The sequence below is a fragment of the Hyperolius riggenbachi genome, chromosome 1 (assembly GCF_040937935.1).
Source record: "Hyperolius riggenbachi isolate aHypRig1 chromosome 1, aHypRig1.pri, whole genome shotgun sequence".
NCBI classification, from domain to species: Eukaryota; Metazoa; Chordata; class Amphibia; order Anura; family Hyperoliidae; genus Hyperolius; species Hyperolius riggenbachi.
The window spans coordinates 665,786,564-665,801,518 of NC_090646.1; the positions used below are offsets into that span (position 1 = coordinate 665,786,564).

The 14,955-nt window shown below is 46.6% G+C and overlaps 1 protein-coding gene across 2 annotated transcripts in view; it reads right to left on the bottom strand.

The window, feature by feature from the left end:
• Positions 1-4,081: 4,081 nt before the first annotated feature.
• LOC137532344 (NACHT, LRR and PYD domains-containing protein 3-like) overlaps positions 4,082-14,955 on the bottom strand; it is a 475,094-nt gene continuing 464,220 nt past the window's right edge. For both annotated transcript variants that reach the window (XM_068252758.1, XM_068252754.1), the window contains one exon: positions 4,082-5,126. In XM_068252758.1, the coding sequence (XP_068108859.1) occupies positions 5,033-5,126 (94 nt within the window). In that variant the 3' untranslated portion in view covers positions 4,082-5,032. The remainder of the gene's footprint in view (positions 5,127-14,955) is intronic.

Consider the following 14,955-nt stretch of genomic DNA (forward strand, 5'->3'; position numbering starts at 1 on the left):
GGGTCGCTGTCACTATCTAACCTGGGGGGTCCCTGTCACTATCTAACCTGGGGGGGTCCCTGTCACTATCTAACCTGGGGGGGTCGCTGTCACTATCTAACCTGGGGGTCGCTGTCACTATCTAACCTGGGGGTCGCTGTCACTATCTAACCTGGGGGATCCCTGTCACTATCTAACTGGGGGTCGCTGTCACTATCTAACCTGGGGGGTCCCTGTCACTATCTAACCTGGGGGTCGCTGTCACTATCTAACCTGGGGGGTCGCTGTCACTACCTAACCTGGGGTTTCCTGTCACTATCTAACCTGGGGGTCGCTGTCACTATCTAACCTGGGGGTCACTGTCACTATCTAACCTGGGGGTCACTGTCACAATCTAACCTGGGGGTTCCTGTCACTATCTAACCTGGGGGGTCCCTGTCACTATCTAACCTGGGGGGTCCCTGTCACTATCTAACCTGGGGGGTCCCTGTCACTATCTAACCTGGGGGGGTCGCTGTCTAACCTGGGGGGGTCGCTGTCTAACCTGGGGGGGGTCGCTGTCTAACCTGGGGGGGGTCGCTGTCTAACCTGGGGGGGGTCGCTGTCTAACCTGGGGGGTCGCTGTCGCTATCTAAACTGGGGGTCCCTGTCACTATCTAGAATTCAAATATACCAGCACTCCAGCTTTCTCAAAGAATCACGCTCTTTTATTGATATTGGTAACCACACACGCCTTGAGAAAGGGGGACCCTGCGAGGCCCCGAAACAATTGTCGGTCATTTCTGTGGATATGTTAGCTCAATAAAAGAGCGTGATTCTTTGAGAAAGCTGGAGTGCTGGTATATTTGAATTCTGGACTTATACTTTGGTGGTTTGCCTATACCACAATACCAAGCACCCTACCTAAGATGGTGTGCCCAGTCACAACTTTTCCTGTTCCTGTCACTATCTAAACTGGGGGTTCATGTCACTACACAAACTGGGGGGCACCAGTCACTAGCTGAACTGGGGGGCACCAGTCACTAGCTAAACTGGGGGGCACCAGTCACTAGCTAAACTGGGGGGCACCTGTCACTAGCTGAACTGGGGGGCACCTGTCACTAGCTGAACTGGGGGGCACCTGTCACTACCTAAACTGGGGGGTACCTGTCACTACCTAAACTGGGGGGTACCTGTCACTAACTGAACTGGGGGGCTCCAGTCACTAATTGAGCTGGGGGGCTCCTGTAACTACTTAAACTGGGGGGCTCCTGGCACTACCTAAACTGTGGGGCACCTCTCACTACCTAAACTATCTAGGCCAGCCAGCCCAACATAACCACCAGCCAACCAGCCCAGAATCACTGGCAAAAAGGCCACAGCATCACCACCAGTCAGGCCAGCATTTACTTCAACCAGCCAGTCCAGCCACAGCATCACCGCCAGCCAGCCCAGCCACAGCATCACCGCCAGTCAGGCCACAGCATCACTGCCAGGCCTTTCAGCTCACACATCATCGCCAATCCAGACAAAAATAGTATTGCCAGCCAGGCACAGCAGCCAGTAGAGGAGAATTCAGAAGCCAGGTGAGAGGTGTCTACCATATTAATGGGGCATTTTGCCTATTTATTTGAAATGCTGTCTATTTATGTGCCTCATGACTGCTGAATTTGTCTTGTTGGTGGCCTCATGGTTACTGGATTTGTCTTTTTGGGGGCCTCATGATTTGTTGTGGGCCTCAAGATTGCTGAATTTGTCTTGCTGGGGGCCTCATGATTGCTGAATTTGTCTTGTTGGGGGACTCATAATTTATTGGGGGCCTCATGATTGCTGAATTTGACTTGTTGGGGGCCTCAAGATTGCTGAATTTGTCTTGTTGGGGGCCTCATGATTTGTTGGGGGCCTCAAGATTGCTGAATTTGTCTTGTTGGGGGCCTCATGATTGCTAACTGCGAGACTATGGGAAAAGCGGAATCAACCTCATATGAGACAATAGCATTGAGGCCTGGAACCCACTGAAAACCGCAAACGCAAAACGCAACCGCTAGCGTTTTGTCTGAGCGGTTTGCAAGCGGATTCATGCGCGTTTTTGGTCGTGTTTTGCAACATTGTATTTTTTTCCCCAGCGGGTGCCTAGCGTTTTGCGTTTTGCGTTTTTATCCTGATTGGTCCTGTGAATTATTTTTCATTTTGTTACAGTGTGCTTAACCGCAAAACGCTAGCAAAACCGCTCAGTTTAGGTTTTGCTGAGCGTTTCTGCTAGCGTTTCAATACTTTACATTGAAGCGCTAACGCTCCCAAAATGCTGCATGTCCTGCGTTTGCGTTTCTGAGAAACGCAAACGCTCCTGTGGAAGTTGCCCCATCCATTAACATTAGCCCAGCGTTTTGGCAAACTGCTAGCGTATCGCAGTGCTGCCAAAAGCGCTCCTGTGGGTTCCAGCCCTAAAGGAGTTATCCGGGCAGTTTTAATAAAATTAACCGGGGGCTTCCTCCAGCCCCAAGCTCCCAGGACCTCCCTCGCCGCATCTCTGCTCTCAGCCGTTCGCCGGAGCTCCGACCCGGTCCCCGGCGATGATGTCAGAGCGACCTGGAGGTTGCTCTGTACTGCGCCTGCGCGATCGGCGCTGTCAATCACCGCCACGTGGGCCGGAGCGGACTGCGCAGGTGGTAGTAGTTCTTAGCCTCCGGCGAACGGCTGAGAGCAGAGATGCGGCGAGGGAGGTCCTGGGAGCTTGGGGCGTTCATTTTATTAAAACTGCCCGGATAACTCCTTTAAACCTACTTTTTTTTTTTTTTTTTTTTTAGCTTTTTAAAACAGAAAATAAAACTGGGGGGGTTTAAAAAAAAAAAAAAAATACATTTTTCAGGAGTAGGATGGATGAAATTGTTTATCTTCACAGTTTTTTTTCAACTTGGATTTTCCATAATGTTCATGTATGAGTTAAAATGTTTGTATTTAGTTTAAATTGCTGTTGGCACTTTGCGATAGATAAGTGACTTTTCGCCACCACTGTCCTAATCTAATGTCCCACCATTGCTAAGTTCATGTAAACTAGTCTCCACCCGTGACCACACCCACATTTTGGTATATGACCACACACATTTTTTGCGCAACGTAGCCCCAATTACGGGGGGGCAGGGCTGTGGAGTCTGAGTCGAAGAGTCAGAGTCTGGGCAATTTTGGGCACCTGGAGTTGGAGTCGTTGATTTCATAAACTGAGGAGTCGGGTGATTTTGGTACAAAATCCACAGCCCTGTTAAGTATTAAGACTAAGGAGTCGGAGTTGAAGCTATTTTGGGTACCCGGAGTCGGAGTTGGAGTCGTGGTTTCATAAACTGAGGAGTCGGAAGATTTTTGTACCGACTCCACAGCCCGGGGGGGGGGGGGGGGGGTGACTGTGGATAACCAGCACCGGGTGCCAAATACCCTAGGTACGCCACTGCAGCCTCCATATCCCTTTCAGTTCAGTTCCCCTTCAGTTCCCCTTTAATAATCTCAACAGGTGAAAAAAGAGCAATACATGAGGATTTTCAATGACAACATCAGGTAGTCTGCAGAGAAATTTGGCCTTAGGTACCAGTGGACATTTCAGCAGGACAATGACCCAAAACACACAGTAAGTGGTGAAAAAATAGTTAGCAGACAACAACATTAACATTTTGGAGTGGCCCAGCCAGAGTCCTGACTTGAATCCAATTGATAATCTGTGGAGGGAGCTAAAGATCAGGGTGATGGCAAGAAGACCCTCCAACCTGAAAGATTTGGAGTTCATTGCCAAAGATGAATGGGCAAAAATACCTGTGGAGACATGCAAAAAGCTGGTCTGCAATTATAGGAAGCTCTTGATTGCTGTATAAAGGTTTTTATATTGATTATTGAGAAGGGTATGAATAATTTTGGACTGGACAAGTTTTGCTCTAATGTAAACAAAATATGTGATATTTTTTTTCCCACAATAATGCCTCTTTTACACAGTCTTATTATCTTCTGGGAGACACCTATGTCATTTCCCGTCCAAAAATTACTCTCTAGTTGAATAAAAGTAACTTTAAGTCAAAATTTGCCAGGGGTAGGAATAATTATGGGCAGCACTGTATTTATGACTGACCACTTGAACTCATTTCAAGGGGTAAAAAGAGGTTTATTTACAAATACACATATGTACAAGTTATGGCACATGTATTTACGACACACAGCTGTTCAGGTTTGCTGCAGGCACATGCCGAACAAGTGATTCCCTGAGGCTGGTTTCACACTGCAAACCAGCATCAGCGGTGCGGTGCATGGCGCCTGCCGCACCACCAAAAACAGGCCTTCAGCGGACACAGCGTTAGTACACGGTGTTCCGTGTCTGACCACCAGCCATGCAAGAAGTGATGCGTGCTTGCTGTCACTTCCTGTTTCGGGTATGGAGAAGCGTATTGTAAAAAAACGCTTCCACACATGCGTCCCGCAACATCGTAACACCATTGTTTAAAAAAAACCTGCGTCACCAAAGAGTAACACGACTTTTTAGGCCGATGCAGATCGCCAAGGGTTCTGCACAGTAACATAGTTCTGCACTAGCATTAGATTTGGTACTTCCGGCGCAGCGTACCGCAATGTGGTAAGTATGAACTTCCCCATAGGGATTCATTAGGCTGCGGTAGCAGTGCGGCAATTTGCCACACCGCACCAGTGTGGAAAGACCCTGAGAATTGCTTGTAAGACAGAGATGTCCAGACAGACTTATCCATGAAGTCACACACAGAGTAATGCAGTTTATACCGATACATTCCAACATAAACATATAGGTTCCTATATAATAGCACAGTCATTACTGATTAAATAGGGACATAGCTAGAATATTAGCGCTGTTCTGGTCCATAAGGGGAACACAAGCGCTAGAGGTGAAGTGGTTAAAAGGTTTGCAAATCTTTTTTCTATGTTGTCAACAAAACCGGATTTACATTTAGCCTCTGAGATAAAATATTATTCATGCAGTTTTAGGCCTTTTGCAGTCATGCTGAAGGGTGGAACCATATTCAATAGGACCAACATCAGCATGAACAGTCATTATAAGTCAGGATCATTATTCTTCTCTATGCTCAATCTTCATGTCTGGTCTGCTGTGTTTCAGAGCTTCTAGTTGTTGTTTTTCTTTCTCTGACAATCTACATCTGAAACTAAAAGAAAGTACATATGTTATCATCGCACATTGAGAAAAAAATGCACTGATTCCGACTCCTAATGAATTAAAATAGAAAATGACTCCTAATGAACTGTAATTAAAATAGAAAATATGATAAAATGTTCTATTTCTCAGATAATAGTCATCATTTATTATATATACAGTAATAGCTGTGCCCAGGGGCGTCGCTAGCCCGTTTGATCCGGGGCACCACCCCCAAACCTGTTGCCATGGTGCCCCGGGTCAGCTTTAGTGGCAGGAGAGGGCACTGGACGGAGCAGCAGGCAGTTAAAAACTCACCTTCTGTTGGATGCAGGCACAGCCTCCATCTTCTTCCGACTTCCTTCTCCGGCGTCCGTCGCCTTGGTTACAGTGCCCCCTGTGATGACTAGTGTTGCCAACCTTTCACGTTATTTTTTACTGACAAATACCTACAAATTTACTGACAAAAGATTTTTTTTACTGACAACCCCCCCCCCCCCCCGAAAAAAATGGGCGTGGCCACGCAACAGAATGTGGGCGCGGTCATGGGTGGGGCCAAATATACATGATTTTAATATTGCTGTGAAAGGTCTGCCAGGGAAGTTTGAGCTCTGCCATAGTGTTTCCCCCCCTTCCCCCAAAATACATGTAATCTTACAGCATTTCACCAAAAATCCACGTAATCTGGCAGAGGTTCTTCCAAAATACAGATAATATGGCAGTGGTTCCCAAAAAATAGATGTAATCTGGCAGCAGCGATTCCCCCAACATACACATAATCTGGCAGCAGTTCCCCAAAATACATTTAATCTGACAGCAGTGGTTCCCCAACAATAGGTAGCCCCAGGTCTATAGGTGTCCCCAGAATAGGTGGCCAGGGTATAGATGTCCCCAGAACAGGTAGCCAGGGGGAGAGATGTCCCCAGAACAGGTAGCCAGGGGTATATGTGCCCAGTATATGTAGGCAGGGGTACAGGGCCGGTTCTAGACTGGCACATATGAGGGGGCAGTCAAATGGGTAGGGGGCAACATGTTCGAGGAAATTTGCGGCGACTAAAGTGGGCATGGCAAGTAAATACTCATAATGAGAGACAGCGTTTCACCAGTAAATGCACGTAATGACAGACAGCTTTTCACCAGTAAATGCACATAAGAGACCGCCTTTCACCAGTGAATGCACGTAATGAGACAGCTTTTCACCAGTAAATGCACGTAATGAGAGACAGCTTTTCACCAGTAAATGCACGTAATGAGAGACAGCTTTTCACCAGTAAATGAACATAAGAGACAGCTTTTCACCAGTAAATGCACATAATAAGAGACAGCTTTGCACTAGTAAATGCACATAATAAGAGACAGCTTTGCACCAGTAAATGCACATAATAAGAGACAGCTTTGCACCAGTAAATGCACATAATAAGAGACAGCATTTCACCAGTAATTGCACATAATAAGAGACCGCTTTTCACCAGTAAATGCACATAATGGCAAACAGCCAGTGTCCTCAGTATATGTAGCCAGCAGATATATGTGCCCAGTATATGTAGCCAGAGGTATATGTCCCCAGTATATGTAGGCAGGGGTATATGTGCCCAGTATATGTAGCCAGGGTTATATGTGCCCAGTAGATGTAGCCAGGGTTATATGTGCCCAGTAGATGTAGCCAGGGTTATATGTGCCCAGTAGATGTAGCCAGGGTTATATGTGCCCAGTAGATGTAGCCAGGGTTATATGTGCCCAGTAGATGTAGCCAGGGTTATATGTGCCCAGTAGATGTAGCCAGGGTTATATGTGCCCAGTAGATGTAGCCAGGGTTATATGTGCCCAGTAGATGTAGCCAGGGTTATATGTGCCCAGTAGATGTAGCCAGGGTTATATGTGCCCAGTAGATGTAGCCAGGGTTATATGTGCCCAGTAGATGTAGCCAGGGTTATATGTGCCCAGTAGATGTAGCCAGGGTTATATGTGCACAGTAGATGTAGCCAGGGTTATATGTGCCCAGTAGATGTAGCCAGGGTTATATGTGCCCAGTAGATGTAGCCAGAGGTATATGTCCCCAGTAGATGTAGCCAGAGGTATATGTCCCCAGTAGATGTAGCCAGATGTATATGTGCCCAGTAGATGTAGCCAGGGTTATATGTGCCCAGTAGATGTAGCCAGAGGTATATGTGCCCAGTAGATGTAGCCAGAGGTATATGTGCCCAGTAGATGTAGCCAGAGGTATATGTGCCCAGTAGATGTAGCCAGAGGTATATGTGCCCAGTAGATGTAGCCAGGGGTTATATATGCCCAGTAGATGTAGCCAGATGTATATGTGCCCAGTAGATGTAGCCAGATGTATATGTGCCCTGTAGATGTAGCCAGATGTATATGTGCCCAGTAGATGTAGCCAGGGTTATATGTGCCCAGTAGATGTAGCCAGGGTTATATGTGCCCAGTAGATGTAGCCAGATGTATATGTCCCCAGTAGATGTAGCCAGAGGTATATGTGCCCAGTAGATGTAGCCAGGGTTATATATGCCCAGTAGATGTAGCCAGGGTTATATGTGCCCAGTAGATGTAGCCAGATGTATATGTGCCCAGTAGATGTAGCCAGATGTATATGTGCCCAGTAGATGTAGACAGATGTATATGTGCCCAGTAGATGTAGCCAGAGGTATATGTGCCCAGTAGATGTAGCCAGAGGTATACAGTATATGTGCCCAGTAGATGTAGCCAGAGGTATATGTCCCCAGTAGATGTAGCCAGAGGTATACAGTATATGTGCCCAGTAGATGTAGACAGATGTATATGTGCCCAGTAGATGTAACCAGAGGTATATATGTGCCCAGTAGATGTAGCCAGAGGTATATGTCCCCAGTAGATGTAGCGCAGTGGCAGGCGGCAGTGAGCGGAACTTACCTGTGTCTTCCCTCGTCGCCGGCGCGGGATGATCTGCCGCTACTCTGGTCTGGTCCAGACCAGAGCAGCAGAACTTCCGGCGCAGGAGCGAGACGGAAGGTAAGTCCCGCCCGCTGCCAAGCGCCACTCCGCACTTAGGAGGGGACAGTCAGCGAGGGAGGGAGAGCACTAAGGTGAGAGAAGGGGGGTGAGATTGCCCCCTTTCTCCACGGCTGCCCACAGCTCTTCCTCCACTGCGCCGCTGTCCTCCTGAAACAGGGCGATTGGCCGCCCTTTTACGGACGCTGCTGAATTCCTTACGGAATTCACGGGCAGCTTAATTTGTATAAAAAATTACGGGCTGCCCGTAAATTTACGGGCGGTTGGCAACACTGGTGATGACGTGACCGACGTCATCACAGGGGGCGCTGTAACCAAGGCAACGGACGCCAGGGAGGAAGTCGGAAGAAGATGGAGGCTGTGCCTGTGTCCAACGTAAGGTGATTTTTTAACTGCCCGCTCCCCTCCGCCTCCTTACTCAGGGCACCAATCTGCCTAACCTACACTGGGGAAGCTACCTATCTAATCTATACTGGGGGAAGCTACCCATCTAATCTACACTGGGGGCACCTACCTATCTAACCTATACTGGTGGAAGCTACCTATCTAATCTATACTGGGGGAAGCTACCTATCTAATCTATACTGGGGGAAGCTGCCTATCTAACCTACACTGGGGACAGCTACCTATCTTATCTATACTAGGGGAAGCTGCCTATCTAATCTATACTGGGGGAAGCTACCTATCTAATCTACACTGGGGACAGCTACCTATCTAACCTATACTGGGGGAAGCTACCTATCTAACCTATACTGGGGGCAGCTGCCTGTCTAATTTATACTGGGGAAGCTGCCTGTCTAATCTATACTGGGGACAGCTACCTATCTAATCTATACTGGGGGAAGCTGCCTATCAAATCTATACTGGGGGAAGCTACCTGTCTAATCTACACTGGGGACAGCTACCTATCTAACCTATACTGGGGGAAGCTACCTATCTAATCTATATTGGTGGAAGCTACCTATCTAATCTATACTGGGGGAAGCTACCTATCTAATCTATACTGGGGACAGCTACCTATCTAATCTATACTGGGGGGAAGCTACCTATCTAATCTATACTGGGGGGAAGCTACCTATCTAATCTATACTGGGGGAAGCAGCCTATCTAACCTATACTGGTGGAAGTTACCTATCTAACCTACACAGGGGGCACCTACCTATATAATATATACTAGGGGGAAGCTACCTATCTAATTTATACTGGGGGAAGCTGCCTATCTAATCTATACTGGGGGAAGCTACCTATCTAATCTATACTGGGGGAAGCTACCTATCTAATCTATACTGGGGAAGCTACCTATCTAATCTATACTGGGGGAAGCTGCCTATCTAATCTATACTGAGGGAAGCTACCTATCTAATCTATACTGGGGGGGGCTACCTATCTAATCTATACTGGGGGAAGCTACCTATCTAATCTATACTGGGGGAAGCTACCTATCTAATCTATACTGGGGGAAGCTGCCTATCTAATCTGTACTGGGGGAAGCTGCCTATCTAACTTATACTGTGGGGAAGCTACCTATCTAACCTATACTGGGGGAAGCTACCTATCTAACCTATACTGGGTGAAGCTACCTATCTAACGTATACTGGGTGAAGCTACCTATCTAATCTATACTGGGGGAAGCTACCTATCTAACCTATACTGGGGGAAGCTACCTATCTAATCTATACTGGGGGAAGCTGCCTATCTAATCTATACTGGGGGAAGCTACCTATCTAACGTATACTGGGTGAAGCTACCTATCTAATCTACACTGGGGGAATCTACCTATCTAACTTATACTGGGGGAAGCTGCCTATCTAATCTATACTGGGGGAAGCTGCCTATCTAATCTATACTGGGGGAAGCTACCTATCTAACTTATACTGGGGGAAGCTACCTATCTAATCTATACTGGGGAAGCTGCCTATCTAATCTATACTGGGGGAAGCTACCTATCTAATCTATACTGGGGGAAGCTACCTATCTAATCTATACTGGGGGAAGCTACCTATCTAATCTATACTGGTGGAAGCTGCATATCTAATCTGTACTGGGGAAGCTGCCTATCTAATCTATATTGGGGGAAGCTGCCTATCTAATCTGTACTGGGGGAAGCTGCATATCTAATTTATACTGGGGGAAGCTACCTATCTAACCTATACTGGGTGAAGCTACCTATCTAACGTATACTGGGTGAAGCTACCTATCTAACCTATACTGGGGGAAGCTACCTATCTAATCTATACTGGGGGAAGCTGCCTATCTAATCTATACTGGGGGAAGCTACCCATCTAACCTATACTGGGGGAAGCTACCTATCTAACCTATACTGGGGGAAGCTACCTATCTAACGTATACTGGGTGAAGCTACCTATCTAATCTACACTGGGGGAATCTACCTATCTAACCTATACTGGGGGAAGCTACCTATCTAACCTATACTGGGGGAAGCTACCTATCTAACCTATACTGGGTGAAGCTACCTATCTAATCTATACTGGGGGAAGCTACCTATCTAACCTATACTGGGGGAAGCTACATATCTAATCTATACTGGGGGAATCTACCTATCTAATCTATACTGGGGGAATCTACCTATCTAACCTATACTGTAGTCACCTACCTAATCTAACCTATACTGGGGGCACCTACCTATCTAACCTATACTGGGGGCATCTAACTATCTAACCTATACTGAGGGGTACCTACCTATCTAACATATACTGGGGGCACCTACCTACAGCCAAGCAAAGCCCCAGGGCCCAGCAAAGCACAGCCCCCAGCAAAGCAGAGCCCTCAGCAAAACAAACCCCCCAGCCTAGCAAAGCCTCCTGGTCCCAGTCCAGCAAAGCATACAGCCAAGCAAAGCCTAGTAAAGCCCCCAGCCCAGCAAAGCCCCCCAAAATGCCTACAGCAAATTACCCAGCCCAGCAAAGCCCCCAGCATGTCACCTAGCAAAGTCAGGCCGGCTCAACATCACCGCCAGCCAAGCTGGCACAGCATCACCACCAGCCAGGTCAGCACAGCATCACCACCAGCCAGGTCAGCATAGCGTCACCACCAGCCAGGTCAGCACATCATAGCATAACCACCAGCCAGACAGCCCAGCATAACCGCCAGCTGAGTACAGCACACAGGTCAGCCAACCGAAGACAAGACAGAAGCCAGGTGAGAGGCTTATTTATGTGAAATACTGCCTACTGAATATATTTATTTTACGCCATTGCTATGTTCATGTACATTTGGCACCACCTATGACCACGCCCACTTTCCATGCCATGACCACACCCATTTTTTTGCCGCGTTCCCTCTTGGTGCAGGGATCCTAGAAATGCCCCTGGCTGTGTCCACAAAAATAAAATAAACCAATCAAAAATAAGTTACTTGTGCTGCTTCAATAAAGCAGTCGCTGTATTTCAAAAATCAGATTTACATATCTGGTTGTGACTGTACAGTATATATGATGTGTACACAGGAATCTCTTATGTATACTTAATCTGCCTGGCGTTCTGATTCCTGGAACATTTTTTGTACATTTTTTTTTAAATTTTTCATGTAGCTAGCCTAGCGCTAGCTACATGATCCCCCCCCCCTCCCTGCGGCGTCCCTCCCATCCCTCCGATCGCTGCCGGCGCAATGGCCTGTCCGGAAATCCCATTCTGGGCTTCCCCCGTTGCCATAGCAACGCACGTCGTGACGTCAGCAACGTCGTGACGTCACAGGGAGACCCGATCCACCCCTCAGTGCTGCCTGGCACTGATTGGCCAGGCAGTGCACGGGGTCTCGGCTGGGGGGGGGGGCGCGCTGTATCGCGGCGGGTAGTGGCGGATCGGCGGCGAGCGGCGGCGATCGGGTAAGGCACACAGCAAGCAAAGTGGTTGCTGCGTGTTTTTTTAAAAAAATTATTCAAATCGGCCCAGCGGGGCCTGAGTGGTCACCTCCGGCGTCTCTGGACGAGCCTAGCTCGTCCAGAACGCTAGAGAGGTTAATAACATTTATGCTGTAAGAATAAAGCCTGATGTGTAGCCGTGTCACTGATAGAGATGGTCAATGAGATGCACTCTGCGTTGATTCTGGTTTATGCAAATGTACGCACTTCCTTTTGCTCATGAAATCAAATCATTTGATATGTTGTTAAAATTTGGTTTGGTGACTACGAATTAAATGGTACCTGAGACAGATGAAAAGAAAAGTTTTATACATGTATTTTGTAGTATATACAGGCGTTGATCCAATCTTTATCTCATGTGTATGTTCCACCAGCTGCTCAGGATCAACCACATCCACAATCGCTTCCAAGAAAAATTGAATACAAATCCACAGCGCTTGGTACTCAGATCGGCATCTGCAGTAACCCCACAGTGCTCAAAATCATGTTTCCATAGTGACCATCACCAGAAATAAATCGAGAAAGGTCACTTCTCCATCCAAGAAACATATAAACATTTATTAGAAGCTGAATCTACATCACATATACAATGACTTTCTTCCAGGGTCCCTTTGACAGGGACCCTTAGTAGTTAAAAGCATATAGTGTAACCCAGTACACATTTAAAATCCAAAAACGATCTCATATAAGATTTTAAATGTGTACTGGGTTACACTATATGCTTTTAACTACTAAGGGTCCCTGTCAAAAGGACCCTGGAAGTAAGTCATTGTATATGTGATGTAGATTCAGCTTCTAATAAATGTTTATATGTTTCTTGGATGGAGAAGTGACCTTTCTCGATTTATTTCTGGTGATGGTCACTATGGAAACATGATTTTGAGCACTGTGGGGTTACTGCAGATGCCGATCTGAGTACCAAGCGCTGTGGATTTGTATGCAATTTTTCTTGGAACCAATTGTGGATGTGGTTGATCCTGAGCAGCTGGTGGAACATACACATGAGATAAAGATTGGATCAACGCCTGTATATACTACAAAATACGTGACTATATTGTTTCCATTTCTATTTGGAGCAGCGTTCCCCTTTTTTACCGTTCATAATGGATGCGTTTGATTTCTTGGAGAATCGATCTGTTGATATAGATAAAGTTTTTGATCAAAATGGTGAATTAGAAGAGAATGATTTGGAATCACAGTTCAAACACTTGGGCTTTGTGTCTGAAAAGAAGCTTGCCCTGTGGTGGGAGATAGTGTCATTGGAAAAGCAGAGTAAAGATGGTTATGTACCAAGGAGATTGAGGTGGGAGTTTGCCCCTAATGAACAAGAGATGAAATATGTGTCAAAGGAAGAGTGGCAGAGATTTTTTGATGACTGTGGGAAAGAATTAATAAAAAAAATTGCTGAAAGCAAAAAGATTGCGGATGCTAGATTTTAATAAGACTATAGACGAAATTAAAGAAAAACGAAATCCTTTTCGTGAATTAGAGGACTATAAAAAGATTTCGGGTAACCTGCAACAACACCTTAAAAAAGTGGATGAGGACCTTAGACACAAAAAGCAAAAGAAATATGTCCGGGACGTTAATGATTACAGCCAAAAAACAGTTTACAAATGGCAGTCCAAACCTGTACCAGCAGTACTCACTGCCCCTAATAATAACCCGAGACCTAATATACCCCACCCTCGGCCTGATTATCGTGGCCCCAAAACCCCGCGGACCCCGATCGCAAAACAATTTAACTATCCCACCCCTTACCAAAATCACCCTCCAATAAGACCTAGCAGACCCGCATATGGGATTCCAAAACACTTTCAGAATCCGAGACCCCCAGTAGTTCCACCAAGGAGACCTTACAATATGTGTCCCAAAACCTACCCTAATTTCCATCCCCAAACACGACCACACTGGAAACCAAAACCGAGATACAATCCAGTAGTACCCCGTACCCCCACCCAAATACTACCCTCCAGTCTACAATAGATTTACAGCACTTGACTCCCCTTTGGTAGAGAATTCTGCACTGAATGAGGACCCTAACAATCATTTTTTAGAGAAAGTCCTACCACAAAAGAGAGGAGGAAAAGATCATTAGAAGAAGAACCAGAGGAAATAGGGGAGGCATCAAACTACAAAGGAGAAAGCAGCAAAAAAATGAAAGGAAGCTAGGGGAAGGGATCTTCAACCTGAGTAGTAAAACCTTGACTGAATCAGAATTAAAATTATTGGACAAAGGACTAAAATACGCCCCCCCAAAAACTATGAATAAATTCCAAATGTTTGTAGATGCGCATAAATTTGCAAGAAGCCTAAGTATAAAAAAGTTTTTTTCTACAAACCCAGCACCAACCACCTCAACAGTGGACACTAGTGTAAGCGGGCAGTACTTAAAAAGTGGTTTGAAGAATCGCTCTACATTTAACCCTCAGTTATCAAATAACCACTCTATTGAAACCTTTAAATCGCTGATCATTAGAGATATAGAACATATGCCAAAGCGAACAAACAGAGACTTGGAGGTAGCTATGAAAGCACTAGCAACCAATAGAAATATAACAGTGGGGGCGCATGCGCACAGCGGACTGAGATGGACGTCTGATCCCAGTCCTGCGCGAGTCTAGGGAGATCTTCAGCCCTAATCACTACCCCACCGGCCTGAAAATTCCGCAAAAGCACGTCAACAGAAAGCGGAACACCCGGGGCAGCCACCGGAGGATGGCTGCAAGCACAAGAGTTAAAACCGGAGCTAAAAATCAACCCGTCACTGACGCGGCCGAACCACCCAAGATGGCACCCAGCACCGAACGTGAACACGAGGTGGAGCACCTCAACGAGAATAGCCAGGACCTGTTCCCACCAACGGGTACGCCAGCAGATAATGCATCATCACCTATCCCCGAGCAAATCACGATTGATGAGCTCAGGAGTATTATTCGTGAAGAGATTGTGAGTGCGAACA